General features: G+C 43.1%; 1 protein-coding gene across 1 annotated transcript; it reads right to left on the bottom strand.

The window, feature by feature from the left end:
* Window positions 1-834: 834 nt before the first annotated feature.
* Rdh12 (retinol dehydrogenase 12) lies at window positions 835-12,864 on the bottom strand. The gene is made up of 7 exons (XM_038337313.1): window positions 12,686-12,864; window positions 10,902-11,020; window positions 10,304-10,459; window positions 9,437-9,541; window positions 8,450-8,659; window positions 3,924-4,113; window positions 835-1,421 (listed from the first exon to the last, which is right to left on the bottom strand). The coding sequence occupies exons 1-7, from the start codon at window positions 12,751-12,753 to the stop codon at window positions 1,319-1,321; spliced, it is 951 nt and encodes a 316-aa protein (XP_038193241.1). The 5' UTR covers window positions 12,754-12,864; the 3' UTR covers window positions 835-1,318.
* Between the last annotated feature and the right edge of the window lie 3,180 nt (window positions 12,865-16,044).

The following is a 16,044-nucleotide window of genomic DNA, read 5'->3' on the forward strand; positions in this document are numbered from 1 at the left end:
CTCACATTACACAGAGAGATCGAGAATTAATAATGAAAGATTTTTAAAGGCTACTTCCAAGGGCAAGAAGGTAAGTATGGATAATGGGGATAAATATGATCAAAGTACCTCATACACATGTGTGAACATGTCATAAATAAACCCATTATTTTGTACAGTTAATAAAAACTTATAAAAATGTAAGGCTATGTTGCATTAAAGAAAAGAGAGTATTTATCACCAAATGCCCTTCAGATCTAGGATCAATGAACATGACTTCTTGAGCCAATGGATTGTAACATTGCCCACATCTGCCTACCTCTTCTGGATGACCTTCAGCAAGGAGATCATGAGGGCCACAACACAGAAGAACAGGGGAACCAGAGGGAATGAGAGCCATAAGTTTAGGGAAACAGATTGGCAGGGGCTTGCTTTTTTGTATCTATATGTCAAATCTATCTGATCATAATCTGTGGTGGAGCTGAATGGCTCTGTATTTTAAGTCGCACCTCTTACTTCTCACATAACAAAATACTGGCATTGAAAGAAACCTGAGTGAATGCTAGCTTGGCCAGCTTACACTGTACCCAGACACAGTACTCTAAGAAAGTTCTAGATGTATGGGTGAGCGGCTCAGTAAGAGGACATATGGACTCACTGGACTGACAAGCTGATTTCCTTTCTTCCATTTCTCCCTGAGAAAACAAATAAGACAATGAGATGAACATAAATCTTTATTTCTCTAAAAATTGAGGTAAAGAGAATGGTTTAGGTGGGGAGGGAATCTACATGGTGGAAAATGTGCTCAGCGTCATGCAAAGGCTCCAGGACATTCAAAAGAAGAAATGAAGCTCGTCCAAAGTAAGCCACGTCTTCCTTTCTTAGTCCAGACTTCAGGGGTGTGACTAGCATTTCATTTCAAAGAGAAAAGAGGCCAATCTAGAGTCTGAGCCTATAGTTCATAGAAATGTGCAATGCTAGTGCTCCCATGAACGTGTAGGCTAGTGTTCATGATGCTGGTGAGGAAACAGACCTGATTTCCTTAGGTTCCTCTTCTACCCCTATGTCCAGCCTGGCGTCTGCGCAGACCTCTTGCCCCAGAGGGTTGTGGGTTCTCTAAGTCTTTGAGGAGAATGGTCTGTAGGTGTGACTATCATTGTGGACTATGACCCTGCCTCACAAAAAGGTCATATGTACAAAGGATTCTAGAAGGTTCGGAGTAGGCAGGAGTCGCAGCAGCAGCAGGCTAAACGGATAATCTGTTCAGGCTCCCCTTGTCTTTGGTCCCCTTTCATTACGACATGGATTGGGCCTGAAAAGACTATAGTCTCCCAGCCAGCTAGTCCCACTGGATTCCTAGAAGCTCACAACTGACATTCCATAGACGCTCAGCTGTCTTCTTATTCCGGGCCCTTGGGGACACCCAGGTCCTCTTGCAGTCGCTGGCAGACACAGAGAGCGAACATTAGAATGAAAACTGACAATCTCAGAACGTATTTCTCAGAATAAATTTCTAGTTATATAAAATATGAACACTGGACTTAAGGAAACTACACTGAAATGAATTCTTAAGTATTTCAGGGTCAGGGTGCAGCCTAAATAATCCTAGGCCTTGAGAAGCAGAGGCAAGAAGATTGGAAGATTAAGGTCATCCTTGGCTACAGAGTGACTTTGAGGCTATCCTGAATTACAATGAGACCCTGTCTTGAAAAACCAAAATATAGGGGCTGAAGAAATGAGTTGCTAGCAAAGCATGTTTGCTGCCCTTTCAGAAGATCCAGGTTTGCATCCCAGCACCATGTCAGACTGTTCACTGCCACCTGCAACTCCAGATCCAGAGGATCCAACATCCATTTTGGCCTCCATGGGCATCCTCACACGCGTGCATGTACACTCACACAGATGCACATAAATGTAAAAATCTTAAATATATAAACACATATGCATATATATAAATATAAAACAAGTTTTGAAATAGTAAAACATAAGCTTTCTGTTAGTGTGACCTACAGCAAGATGCGATACCAGAACTGATACCCAACTATTTCAAAATATTGTGAGCCAAAGAGGCATTATGAAATATCTTCAATAATTCAATGTAACCTGTGATGGCAAAGTCACAGAAAACACTGCAGTGACTTTCTTACTAAATTTAGAGAAACTCTGAATTCCATCCAAAGTCACTTGTGCCCAGGGAGAACTACATAAGCACTGACCTGTTTTAGAGTGAGCCGAGGGACCAAGGATGGGAAGAATAGTGGAAAGGAGACAGACCGCCCGTTGCAGTTCTAGTTGTCATAATTATGACACTTCTATGTGATGTTTGGAAAATATAATTTGGGCTTTAAAAAAAAAAGCCTATCATTTGGCTGGCCTTTTCCAACCTTGTTTGTTTATGCATAGTTATATGTACGTTTATGTGGATTTTTACTTTTATACAAAAGGGAGATCATGTTGTATTTAGTTTAAGGAAGAAGTCTTTTGTTGTTGTTAAAATATATTTTAATTATATAGATAGCAAATATATGTAAGACCTTCCAAAACATTTTAAATAATAAAGAAACAGCTAGAATAAGAAGTTGTAAGCCTCTTTCATAGCTTGTCTGGCACTTCCTCATCTCCCTAGGTTTTTCTAGAATATTCACTATGTATTTGTAACAACGTTCACGTGGTCTTTTAAAAAGATTTTATTTTCATTCTATGTATCCACGCGTGTCCGTGTGAGAGTTTTGCATGTGAGTGAGTGCCTGTAAAGGCCAGAAGAGGGCATTGGTCCCCTGGAGCTGAAGTCACAGTCAGTGTGAGACACTTGGCACTGAGAGCCAAACTGCTGTCCTCTGCAAGAGCAGCAAGAACCCTCAACTGGGTCATATCTCAGCCCCTATAGTTTGTATTCTGGGTTTTTTTTGTTTGTTTGTTTTCTCATATTGTATTATGAAAATCCCTTATTAATTAAACATTATCTGAAATCATTAAATGACTACATAATATCTGTCACATTCATAAGGCAGTAATGTAAACACTCAGATTGTGGGGGTAGATTTGTTCAATAAAAAGAGGATGCACACCAGGCATTAGAGTGTACACCTTTAATCCCAGCACTTGGGAAGCAGAGGGGAACCCTGTGAGTTGAGGCCAGCCTGGTCTGCATAGTAAGTTTCAGGACAATCAAAACTACACAGAGAAAACTTGCTCCCCTCCAAACAACAACAACAACAACAAAAGGATGCAAACCAAAAATATGAGCCACATGCATAATTCAGATTTTCTAATGGCTACACTTAAAAGACAAAAGGAAACTAGGCATGCTGGGACATAACTATAACCCCAGCACTCAGAAGACTGAAACAGAAAATCATAAATCTGAGGTCAGACTGGACTTCATAGTGAGAAAATGCCTCTAAACTAAATCAAGAGCTGGCCATGGTGGCACACTCCGCTAATCCTAGCACTTGGGAGGCAGAGGCAGAGACAGTTGGAACTCTTGAGTTTGAGGACAGCTGAGATGACTGTATGATCTGATACACATAACACACTTAGCTGAGGGTCAAACACATGCCAAGAGCTCAAGCCACATTGCATTGGTCGCTACCATTCATCCATTCCCCTACTGCAGACACTAAAGGTACTCTCAGAGCTCCACTTAACAAATGGCGTGTTGCTTAGCAACCGACAGTAAACCAGACTGGGCCGGATTAAGTCAGGGAACGGGAAGGAGACTTTAGCTTGAACTTCTCATTTGGAAACTCTGACTGCACATGGAGTTATGTTTACATGTGGCACTCAAATTCAAAAGATGCTCACAGAAACCTGGCACACTGAAATAAAACTGACCCTACCCAAGCCTGGATTCCATCATCCAGCACCAAGGATCTGACCAATGCAAAGCTCCGTGATTCACAGACACAATGGTAGTGGAGACACCCTGCACTGCCAACCCGTACCTGAAGTACTTGCCGCTCAGGGGCTCCAGGCCCTCTGCCAGGGCGCAGTGCAGGCTGGTCTGAGCTCCCTGCCGGGTGGACTTGAAAAAAGGTGAGAAAAGCCGCCACAACAAGCACAGTAGGAAGGAGTGCCTGACGATCTCAGACATGACAATACCTGGGTGTACCACATAGGCGGTGACCCCCGTTCCTAGGACAAAGAAGACACAGTAAGGCCAAGGACAGGCACTGAGCCCTGCAGCAAAATACCCAAATGACAAGAAGGGACTTGGGAAACCCAAGTCTAGGTTTCAAAAGGGTCTACTCACTCTGCCCAGTAATGAATTGATCTCTTTGAGAAAGATCTACATAGCCTTCTCAGCTTTGTATGCTCCAAAAGAAGAGTCCTATTTCAATGTTATCTTATACGGAGACTTTCAATCTACTAATAAAAATATGTGGGAAATAGAAGTATTAATCATTAATAACAGTATCTTTGCCATTTCTCTGGGAGGAGCTTCGGGACAACAATCTGTTTGAAAGGTTGAGAATAGAGGATAACTGGGGAAGCACATTTATGAGGTGTGGATGGAGGGGTGTTGGTGGGAATTATGGGACCTTAAGCTGCCCCAATACGACTCCCGTACCATCTCTCATTTTCAGTACTTTTTACGTGCAGGGGCTGCACTGTGCACTTTACCTGTATTGTTTCATTGCTTTTTAGTTTTTTTATTTACACATGTGAAGGAAGGGAGCTGGACAGATGGCACTAAGAGCATTGACTGCCCTTCCAGAGGACCCAGGTTCAATTCCCAGTACCCATATGGCAGCTCACAGCTGTCTGTAACTTCAGTTCCAGGGGACCTGACACCCTCACCCAGATATACATGAAGGCAAAACACCAATGCATATGAAATAAAAATATAAACAACTTACTGAAGGAAAATAAATCAGTTACTAGCAGAGTTATCATTGGATCAATCAGCCACTAATGGCTTGCATCAGTTATTCACTGAGACATTTAACCATATGCTGGAAGATGGACTAACAACGCCAAACCTCCCGGTAATTTAATGAAAACTACAAAAGTTTTGAGATTCTAATTTGGAATACAAAGGGTGTTTGATTTTCAATTTCTACTTTGTAAAGAGCAGGCCATTCCTTTACTGATGCAAGTAACTTATATCACATTTTTGCTTCTGGCGATGCTATAAATTCAATACTGGTTCTCCAGCCATAACAGTTATGAACATAAAGTATATCTCTAAGAGTGGATGCCTTAAACAGGAACAGATGAAGCTAGAATATTGTTCCTTCCTTTGATGTGACAGCAGGATATCTTTCACAACCAAGTTAAAGTGAAAATTTTGTCCACATAATAGATACATTTTATTTTTTTAAAAAAAATCATCGATATTAGTCAACAAGTAACTATTTTAGAAAGTAGTTATTGTTCAAAGCTTGAATAAAATAAAATAAAGGTGAGGACTGACAGGGAACAACCGGATAAGAAAATCAGCTCAGGAACAGCAATTTGGACTCCATTCCAGTTACAATGCAGGTTCTTCTGCGTTCAGGGCCACATTGCATGGCATCTTTCTAGGATCTGTTCCTTGGATGTGCTCTTGCCTGTAGCGCTGTTTTGTAGATTTATACGCTCTCTTGCACAAGGCGGGCAGGCACCTTTGGATTACTTAGTAGTGGACATAACAGATAAGTAAGTAACTTAGGAAATAATTCAAGCAGGAGACTGCTGTAACCTCAGAAATCTGAGACAAATGAGGTCATTATTGTTAATATGTGGGTGGTAAATCTGGTTGTACATACAGCCTTGATTGGTTGAGAAGGTATTCCCTGTAGGGAAATAAATTGTTGAAGAGAATACACTGATTTGGTATGGGCTATCATCAGGCTCCATAATTGTGGCTTGTCAAAGAAACCTCATCCTCAACTGACCTGCAGAACATGTGGGGGAGGGCTATGGGCCAAGTCCTTATGTGCCTTAGTACTTCATTTCAACACAGAGTCTGTGCTTCTCACCTGTCTCCTCACTACCTCAGACTGTCTCCAAAGGCCCGGCCAAAACTCTTGACCATCTGATGCTGAGAGGTTGTTGCTTCTTCTCACACCTGCTCAACCCAGCACAGGTGTGACACCAAGGTCAGGCAATCCTGTGCCTCCCTTTTCCTTCTCCTTTTTTGGAACAGCGCTTCTTACTCAACTAATCAGAGGCAGGGGGACTTGGAGAGCAGGGGACAGAGGCAAGTCATGTCTTAGCTCTGAAAAGAGGCTTATGCAGCAGTAGGTAGCATTAAGATGCCTATGTACAGCTAAGGAAATGGAGACACACAGCAACTAAATAAATTTCCCAAGGTCATAGGTAGTAGGCCCATTCTGATGCCCCACATGGAGAGTGACTCCCATTGCTAGATTCTTGAGTGAGGACTGTCTCAGCTGGGAAACGTACTTGAGCAAATTCCTTAATACAGCTGTGCCTTTCTCTTCATTCATAGATAGAGGAAAATAATAATCCTTATCTCATAAGAACATTTGGAGGCTTATACGGTGCCTGACATGCAAAGCTCCCTGTCATTACTATTTATTGCCATGATTATCTTATTCTCCTGCTCTGACATTCTGATACTGACATTCTTCCCAGTTCTGAATTATTCACAATAGCAAACAGTCCCCAAAACTCAGAGATATCAGGACCCATGGATTATCTAGACCCCAGGGAAGAGCAGAATTATTAAGGATTAAGCTCTCATTTTATAGCTAACGAGGTGGTTGGGGAAGTTAAAGGAACATGCCTACATATGCACAAGTAGTTTAGTATGCGGAAGGGCAAGAACTCAGACCCAGGAGCCTGAAATCCAGCCCTATCTTCCTGGCAGAAGCTTATCAGAACTCAGTGAAAGGTACACCGGAGGAAGAGCTCTGGGGTTAGAGCAGAAAGCCCACATCCCAGATCTGGCTCTCGATGAACTACAGAAGTAATCCCTGAGGTCTTCTGATGCCTCCATTTATCGTATAATCTTGAGATAGCAGTTTCCATGGATTTCAGTTCTGACCTATAAAATGGGAATACTATTACCCACTCCGACTGTTACAAAGGGTTGTTGGAAAAATGAAACAAAATAATCAGAGGCAAAGAGGCGGCCAACATAAGGCAACTTTCCAGAGTTCCAACTTCTTCAGCCCAGGACTTCCTGAGGGACAGCAACTCCATTCTGTTAGTAGCCTCAGTCTCCTCGACACTCCATGGTCCTTCTTGTAAGGTACATTGTATCGGTAAATGTTTGTTCTCTGTTAGAACTCACTGGGAAGCTCTGGAAATGGAGTTGCCCCCTTCACACTGAAGCATAATTATGTCAAACATCTTCCAACCGGCCCTGTTCTTTCCTAGGTCAGAATGGCCCCTGGCTCTGTAATGGGAAGACGGGAAAAAAATGGCAAGCAGCTAAGGGTGTTAAAAATGTGTTCTTGAGAGCACCTAGATGGGAAGCAGTTCCCAACCAAGGTTATTCATTGTCTATCCTGTAACGTTAAAATGCCTGGAAAAGGAGCAGGGAGTTAAAGTCCAGCTACAGGAGGCTCACCCGTGGAGAAAAAGCTCAACGAGAATTCTGGCTGACTGCTTCAATTTCAGTACTTGGTTTCTGCTGGATGTTGCAGGTGCCTGCTTTGGTAATGTTATGTTTATCTGGAGCTATTTGCTCTTTTGCTTAGAAACAGTTTTATGTTCTATTCAGTATTCTCAATTAGGACTTCAACTGACTGCCACAATGGGGCTTCCTCAGTTAGTTTCTGCTAGGTGTTTGGAAGACCCTGATGTTCCCTTTTATTTGCTGTCTCAACTGGGCGAGTCCAGTTGTATACACTAGATGTTGATAGTGCCCAGTCTGGTGTTTTAATATCTGTCCACTGTTCTCTCTGTTACTACTCTTTATTCTTTTATTTTTGCTTCCTACATATTTATTAAACTCACTTATTTAAAACAAAAAGCACAGCTATCAAAGATCATTCTCTGAACCATGCAGAATAGTACTAAAATATGTATGTTCAACAGCCTGGCTCCAGAAGTTTCTATGAACCTATAATCTGTACTAAGGGTCCTGTTTTTTATTATTTAAATGATAAAATTGATGGAGGAGGGTCATCTGTCTATGTGTTACTTTCATCGATTAATAAAGAAACTGCCTTGGCCCTTTAATAGGACAGAAAATTAGGTAGGCAGAGTAGACAGAACAGAATTGTGGGAGAAAGAAAGCAGAGTCAGGCAGATGCCTCAGGCAGCTGCCATAGCTCTCCTCTCTGAGATGGACGCAGGCTAAGATCCTTCCCGGTAAGCGACCACCTTGTGGTGCTACACACATTACTAAATATGGGTTAAAGCAAGATGTGAGAATTAGCCAATAAGAGGCTGAAACTAATGGGTCAGGCAGTGTTTAAATGAATACAGTTTCCATATAATTATTTTGGGTGGCAGGAAGCAGCCTGCCGCTACCATCACAACATAAAATACTTTATTATTTCCCCACACGTACCTTGGAGCCTCTTGGCCAGCTCTCGGGTAAAGAGTATGTTGGCCAGCTTGCTGTGGCAATAGGCAAAGCCACGGCAGTAGCGTTTTTCTCCTTGGAGGTCATGGAAACGGATCTTGCCACCAAGGTGGGCCACGGAGGATAGGTTTACCACCCGTGCAGGAGCAGACTCCTTCAGCCTCCCCAAAAGCAGGTATGTAAGAAGAAAATGGCCTACAAAGAAATCCAAAAGGAAAACTCAAGGCTATAATGTCTCTAGGCTCAGAGTATGGGGACAGAAGAGAGAATTTTTCATATTGCCTCACTGTCTTCTGCGTGTGGATAAAGCTTGAATCACTCCATGCTAAATGGTCACTTTCTTTAAGTCAGTCAATACACCAGAGCAAGGGCCAAAGCTAGACTGCATCAATGATATTTAATCTAGATTTTTGTACCTATTGTTTATATTCTCATCTGCTTATTTCTCTGTATAACTGTGGGTTCTCATCTACTCATATAGAAAGAAAGCTATAATAGTCAGCAAAAATAACATTCGCTTAGAATATGCCACATGCTCCCGTGACTAGAGCATTAATCTTGAACTCTGAACACCAATCTATCTTGTGTATCAACTGCACAAGGTTTACTTACCCCCATACACCAGCCCAAGGCTTTTTTTGGTTCTCGTGTGGATGTCACTTTCTCTCCCAAATCCAGATCCTGAATACCCATAGGTTGGCTCTGCCCAGCAAGCCCCACATTGCCACTACCCCATCTAAGGATGGCACCCTAGTATTTTCTGAGATGGGGGCTTCTGAATAGAAACACCGAGTCACATTTTTGACTGCTTAAAAAAGTGCAAACAAGCAATGTGTCTTGTGGTGAGGGATCCTATGAGGATCCTAAGATGCTCTATGAGGATCAATGGAGATCCTGAGCACTGGGCAGAGTCATCTTCCCAAGAGGTCAAGGTGGGTTATAGCTCACCTTTAACCACACAAAGATACTTACCCAGGTGGTTGACTCCAAAGTGGGTTTCAAAGCCATCTGTTGTCTTGGAATAGGGGTACATCATCACTCCCGCATTGTTGATCAAAATATGGAGCTTCTTCTCCTCTGTTGAGTACAATCAGGCTGGCAATGCAACCTCTAGCTACCTGTCACCATCTCGAGTGTTGCACCCTCCTCCCTGCTTTTGTCGGTGACTACTCTTTGTTAGGCAAGGATATCACTTACCACTCATCTTTCTCCTGTCTCCTAAGATAAGATGTTGCCTCAGAAGTCAATAACTACTCCCCCATTTGGACCTGTCTGGGTGACATAGAGTTACCATTGTCATTGGGTTTCTGGTTTTACTTGCTGATATCTTCCTGGACACCATTTGTTCATTCAGATGGCCAATGTATACTAATCACCAGCTCTGGAGCAGGCCCACATTGATGGGCCCTGGGAAGACTTGGCAAAACAAGGCACACCTAGACCTTGTCCCTCAAGGACCTGTAGTCCTTGGTAGATGCCGGTAATTTCCCAAGACATGGGAGCATTTTGACAATGGCACACACTCATCTAGTGCCTGTAGCCACAGAAGGTTGACTTTCTGGATGAAAGGGAAGAACAGCACCAGGGCCACACCTCACGCCAAGGTACAAGCTCAGACATGGAGATGAAACCTCCAAGATTCCTACTGTGGAGCAAAATGTTGATAAAGATCCTGCCCAGCTTGTCCCTTTGCCAATTCCCTGTCCTGCTGGTTTATGTGGCTGAACCTGTCCAGTGGGATCATGGGTATGATGCAAGGGCCATAGATGGTTCTGGGTGGGGCAGTCATCCCTACGTTGTTCAGTTTCTTGCTTTCCTGGCTCCTCGCTGGAACCTTACCTGCCAGGAAGCGCTCAGCAAAGGCTCGGATGGATTTGGTGTCAGATAGGTCCAATTTCCGCACCAGCACCTGGGAGTTCTTGGTATCTGCTCGGATGTCACTAGCAGCAGACTCTCCCTTCAGTACATCTCGACAGGCAATGTATACTCGTGCTCCTGGGGCCAAGGCAGAAAGGGCAATGTGTGCAGAGGTACAGGAAGTGAGCTTGCAGCTGATGGGTAGAGCATACTCATAGCTGTCCCTGTGGTAGTGGAGCAGCCATACTGCCACTTCCAGCTTCTTATAGTACACCTGAGAACCCTCATCTTGCACTCTGATATTTCATCCTGCTTAGTATCGATCTTAGAATAACTGACTTGACCACTATTATACATAGACATCATTCCCCTTACTCCCTGAAGTAGGGAAGATACAGGAAGGAAGGGAGCTATGAGGAAAGCTGGAATAAATTAGTGCCACATTAGACTTGGATTCCAGTGTCCTTAAATTCCCATCATTGCCTCCAAGCCCAGAAAGAAAGACAAGGAAATTCAGGCAGGACCCTGGTGAAGAGGGCAGGAGGTGTGGCCCCAGGGAAACAGATGGGGAAGGACTCACCTCTTCGTGCAAGCTCTCTGGCCGTCTCCTTGCCAATGCCTGTGTTGGCACCTGTGATGACCACTACCTTTCCGGGAATCTGCACACTCGTTGTACAAATTCCACCAGCAAAGAACTTCCTGTGCCCAAAGGGAGGAAAATCATACACCAGTCTCCCAAACTCATGCTGAGATGCATAAAATGAGACTACATAACTACAAAGACGGAGGACTTTAAGTTGGTGTCATAAAATGTCATCATCTTAAAAAGTTCATTTGAGCCAGGCAGTGGTAGTGCACACATTTAATCCCACACTTGGGAGGCAGCGGCAGGTAGATTTCCGTGAGTTCCAGGTCAGCCTGGTCTACAGAGCTAGTTCCAGGACAGCCAAGGCTACACAGAGAAACCCTGTCTCAAAAAAACAAAAAACAAACAAACAAAAACAAAGAAGATAGTTTGCATGGACCACTGTTTGATTGGGCAGGGTAGTGGCCAGCTCAGAGGCATAGAGAGGAAGGTCATGTGCCCTGAATAAGCAGAGAAAATGCTCTGGAGCCATTCCTTGTCGGGTAACAAAGCTAACAGTCTAATCTCTAGATTGCCATAGGGCAGCCTCCTCCTCTGACCCACACTGGAAACACACAGGTGATAAACACTAGTGGAATCAATAGCCCTGAGCCCTGGACTCCAATGGTGGACGGCATCTGGGCTGACACACGTAAGTATCACCCCTCAGTTGTCTCTTCAGTTGTACATGGTAGAGCATCCTGAGAGACTTTCAGCCACTGGGTTAGGGATTTTATTCAGGCCATTGGCATGCAGAGAAAACTTTCTTGCTGAAAACAAGACCATAATAGAGTCTAGAACACTTCCTGAACATCAATGGCTGACAGACACTGGGCTAGACACTTTCTACACTCACTGTCTACCCCAGGATAGACCATCTCTACACTCACTATCTTTCCCAAGCTAGATACTGTCCATACATACTATATTTCCTTGTGTAATTTATATTAATTTCCAAGCCATTTCAGTATTATTTCTACATTACAAAGCAGAAAACTGAAACCCAAAGTTGTTCAAATCATTTGTAAATGTGTCCATGATTGAGTATAACACTCTGACACCCTGTCCCTAATATGTCTATCTAACCTTTATTCTTTTTGGCAGCAGGGGCGGGAAGAGAGGATGGGGACTGAAGACAGGGTCTCTCTATTTAGCCCTTACTGTCCTGGAACTCATTCTATAGACCAGGCTGGACTCTAACTCAGAGATCCAGCTGCCTCGGCCTCTAGAGTGCGGGATTAAAGACAAGCACAACCACGCCTGCCTCCTATCTAACCTTCTTAATCATCAGCAAATTTATAATTCTCTGCTCAGAATAGCCCTTTCTTTTACACCTCCAGAAATCCCCCCGTGAACGGGCTATTTCTAAACATTTATTGAGAGAAGTATCACGGGAAGGGAGTTTATTTCCTTCCCAGAGTGCCTACTGCTTGACACCTACCTTACCTAAGGTCAGAAAAGAAAGGGAAAGTGTCAGAGAAACCTCACGGGGTTAAATGAAAGTTCCAGGACACCTGTCCCCTAAGCCTTCCCTTAGCGTCAGAATTCCAATCAGCCCCACCTCCGCCCACCCAGGTGCTTCCGTCTCTTTTTCCACCTCGCATCCATAACCCCTCCTTTCCTGCTTTTACTGTTCTAATCTCTCTTTCACCGTCTTCCCTTTTCTCCTTTAGCAGTCGCAGGCAGCTACCACTGCAGGGCTTTGTAAGGTATTGCTGAGTTGCTGGATTAAGACAAACCTGATGGATGGAGCTGTCAGGTACAAGATCGAGAGGAAAGACGCGAACAGTCCCAAGATAACCAGCATCTTGTCAACCTCCTTGGCTGCTGCTGCTCCAGCTTCCACCCTCAACCTGGCCTCGGGATCCTTCTCTGGCTCCAACTCCTGGCAGTTTCTGCTGACTCTTGGCTCCTCTCACTCCAGGGCACTCTGCAACAGGCTGGTTTAAATGGAGCTCAGAATCTTACTTAAATCCGAGAGCCGTCAGAGCACAGCCGCCTGGGAGATGTAGTCCTGCAGGGGTGGGGCTTAAGGGAAGATTAGGTTTTTTACTGGCAGAGAGAATTTGGCGAAACTGGAGTTCCCCCAACCACTGTATCATCAAGATAGAATATGTTTAACTTTATCAGCAGACTTTATAAAAAGTACTCATAGTGACACATTTTTATAATTCAAGTTATTTGGCAGGGTGAAGCAAGATGATCACTTGAGATGACAAACAAGCTCAAGGCCAGCCTAAACAATATAGCAAGACCCTGTGTCAAAAGAACAAGACCTAATGACGCTTGAAATATGTGTAATCTAAAGTAGAAGAGTGAGGGTCAGGGAGAAGGCTTAGTGGGTAAAGCACTTTCCAAGCAAGCCAGTAGACCAGAGTTCAATCCCCAAAACTCATGTAGAAGCCAGATGTGGTGACTCCGGCCAGAAGAGGTGGTTCCCAATTGTAATCACAGTAATACTAGTGCAAAATGGAAGCTGGAAGCTCAGGGGCCAGGGAGCCTGGAGGAACTGAAAGGTACCCAGAATCAAGAGGTACCTTGCCTCAAAAAGAAGACTAAAAGAGAAAGCTGGCTCCTGAGAAATTGTCTTCTAGCTTCCATATGCATGTACTCACAAACTCCAGCATAAATAAATAGGCCAGGGAAAATGGCTCAGCAGGTATCAGCAAAAACACGCAGGCTCGATGACCAGAGTTTGACTCCCAGGTTCCACAAGCCAATGCCCAAGAGTTATCCCATGCCTATTACAAATCTTTAAAAACAAACCTAACAGTTGCCACAAATATCACAAAATCCAGAAATCATATTACGTTTGTATTAAGTAGATTAAGTGCATTAATAAAATATTGTGGATTGATGAATAGAGGGAAGTGAGACCAATGTTTTACTGCATCTATTTTAAATTTTCACATTATACTTACTTATTGTGGGAGGGGTATTGCGTCACAGGATGCATGTGGAGGTCAGAGACACCTTTCTGGAGACAGTTCTCTTCTTCCACCAGAAGGGTCCCAGGAATTGAACTTAGGTCAGCAAACTCCTTTGCCCACCAAACCATCCTTATGCCACTATTATATCTACTTTAAACACGTGGTAAATCAAACATACAAAACTGTTAGTATAGAAAGTAGGTGGTAGTTGGATATTTATCATGAAATTCTTCAAAAGTTATGAACGTTTGATATGTTTCGGCTTAAGATTTTACAAACATTTTGAAACATGCCTGCATATATACCTTTCTTTAGTCATGGAAAACCAACACAGAAAATATTTCAGTATGGAGATTTGGGACATTGCTATATTTATGGTTTTTGACTTTCTAACATCATATAAATGTTCTTTAGCTGAATAAACATTTAAACCCCTTTCTGTCTCACCTCTACCTTCTCTGCGGCCTCCACCTGTCTTTACCAGTCATGCTCTCCCCTGGTTCCCATAGACCATATTTTATACTATATTTTATATTTACCTTTTCCTTAAGAAAACCAAAAAAGTTTGACTTATATCTCATTTGAGTACGTTTTTAATCTTCCACACTCAGAGATAAAAATCAAACCCGTGTATTTTTCTCTCCACAAAAACCTGCTACCAGTGTTTGTATGAGGCAGACATGCAAGGAACAGGGGTGGATGTGGTTGAGTTTTCAGCAATCTCTCCAAGAATGTGAAATTTTATTCTCTACAGTTATACAAGTTGCCAGGATCAGAACAGAGAGTTGTGTCCATCCTAACAAAAATAAATGACTAAGTTAAGCAGGGTAGGGGCAGGAGGATCAGTGCAAGTTCAAGGTTAGTCTGATCTACACAGTGAGTTCCAGGCCTCACTGAGCCACATAATAAGATCCTGTCTCAATACATAATGGATAAATAAATAAATAAATGTGGAAGGCTGCCAAGGAAAGAGTGGATCTCTTGCAGATGCAATTGCTAGTAAGAGCTGTGTACAAAAGATTCTTTAAAATCTATAGTCTTTTGAAAATCTACCTCTTACACACACAGAGAGAAAAAATATTTCCATAAGACATCTGACCTCAGACTTGCATCACCTTTACAATAGTTACTTTAGTCATAATTTTTTCTTTCAAAATATCTTAGGTAATTATCATTTCACTTCCAAAACACACACCATTGTCCCCCAAATACACTGATGGTTTATTGCGGCCTGAGTGGTCCATTATAATGTTATTTAATCCTAAATAAGCTTGCTCAGTCCTAGTGAATTTTTCTCTGGTGTAACTGGATGCATAAAAGTGGGGGACACGAGTCAAATAATCTCAAGCTAACTCCAAAAGTTTCCAATTATTATTCTTTATTGTAAGGGGAAAGCTCAGGGAACAGAAACGATAAGTCTATCCTCAAGGTGGGGAATTGGGAACAAGAGAGTACTGGGCAGGTCAGTGGTTTTCTCTGAGTACCCAAAAAGTCATGCCCCAACCTTGTCCAGGCTCTTAAAGGTCATTGGCTGAAAGAGGTTTCTCATCACTCTGGTTTTTAGGTTCACACAATTTTATGAGGGGTGAGGAAGGGTGAGAGAGAAAAAAGAGAGAAAGAGAGGGAAGGAAGGAGGAAGGGAGACAGGAAGGAAGGAAGGAAGGAAGGAAGGAAGGAAGAAAGAAAGAAAGAAAGAAAGAAAGAAAGAAAGAAAGAAAGAAAGAAAGAAGAAAGAGAATCAAGATCAAGAATGCTGTGCTGGAGCCGGGCGGTGGTGTCACACGCCTTTAATCCCAGCACTCAGGAGGCAGAAGCAGGCGGATCTCTGCGAGTTCGAGGCCAGCCTGGTTTACAAGAGCTAGTTCCAGGACAGGCTCTAAAAAAGCTGCAGAGAAACTCTGTCTTGAAAAACCAAAAAAAGAAAAAAGAAAAAAAGAATGCTGTGCTGGTTGCTTTTATGTCAACTTGCACAAGCTAGAATCATCTGGGAAGAGGAAACATCAGTTTGAGGAAATGCCTCTGTCTTACGATTACTAACTAGTGCTGTGATGAAACACCATGACCATACAGCAAGTTGGGGAGGAAAGGGTTCATTGAAGGAAGTCAGGGCAGGAACTGAAACAGGCAGGAACCTGAAGGCAGGAGCTGATGTGGAGGCCATGGAGGAG

Source organism: Arvicola amphibius, chromosome 7, assembly GCF_903992535.2.
Source record: "Arvicola amphibius chromosome 7, mArvAmp1.2, whole genome shotgun sequence".
Taxonomy (NCBI): Eukaryota; Metazoa; Chordata; class Mammalia; order Rodentia; family Cricetidae; genus Arvicola; species Arvicola amphibius.

Coding starts and splice junctions, on each gene's coding strand:
- Rdh12 (XM_038337313.1), bottom strand. CDS start 12,753: ATGCTGGTTATCTTGGGACTGTTCGCGTCTTTCCTCTCGATCTTGTAC. Junction 11,021..12,685: donor CTGACAGCTCCATCCATCAG/GTTTGTCTTAAT, acceptor CTTTGGGCACAG/GAAGTTCTTTGCTGGTGGAA. Junction 10,460..10,901: donor CAGAGAGCTTGCACGAAGAG/GTGAGTCCTTCC, acceptor CCTTGGCCCCAG/GAGCACGAGTATACATTGCC.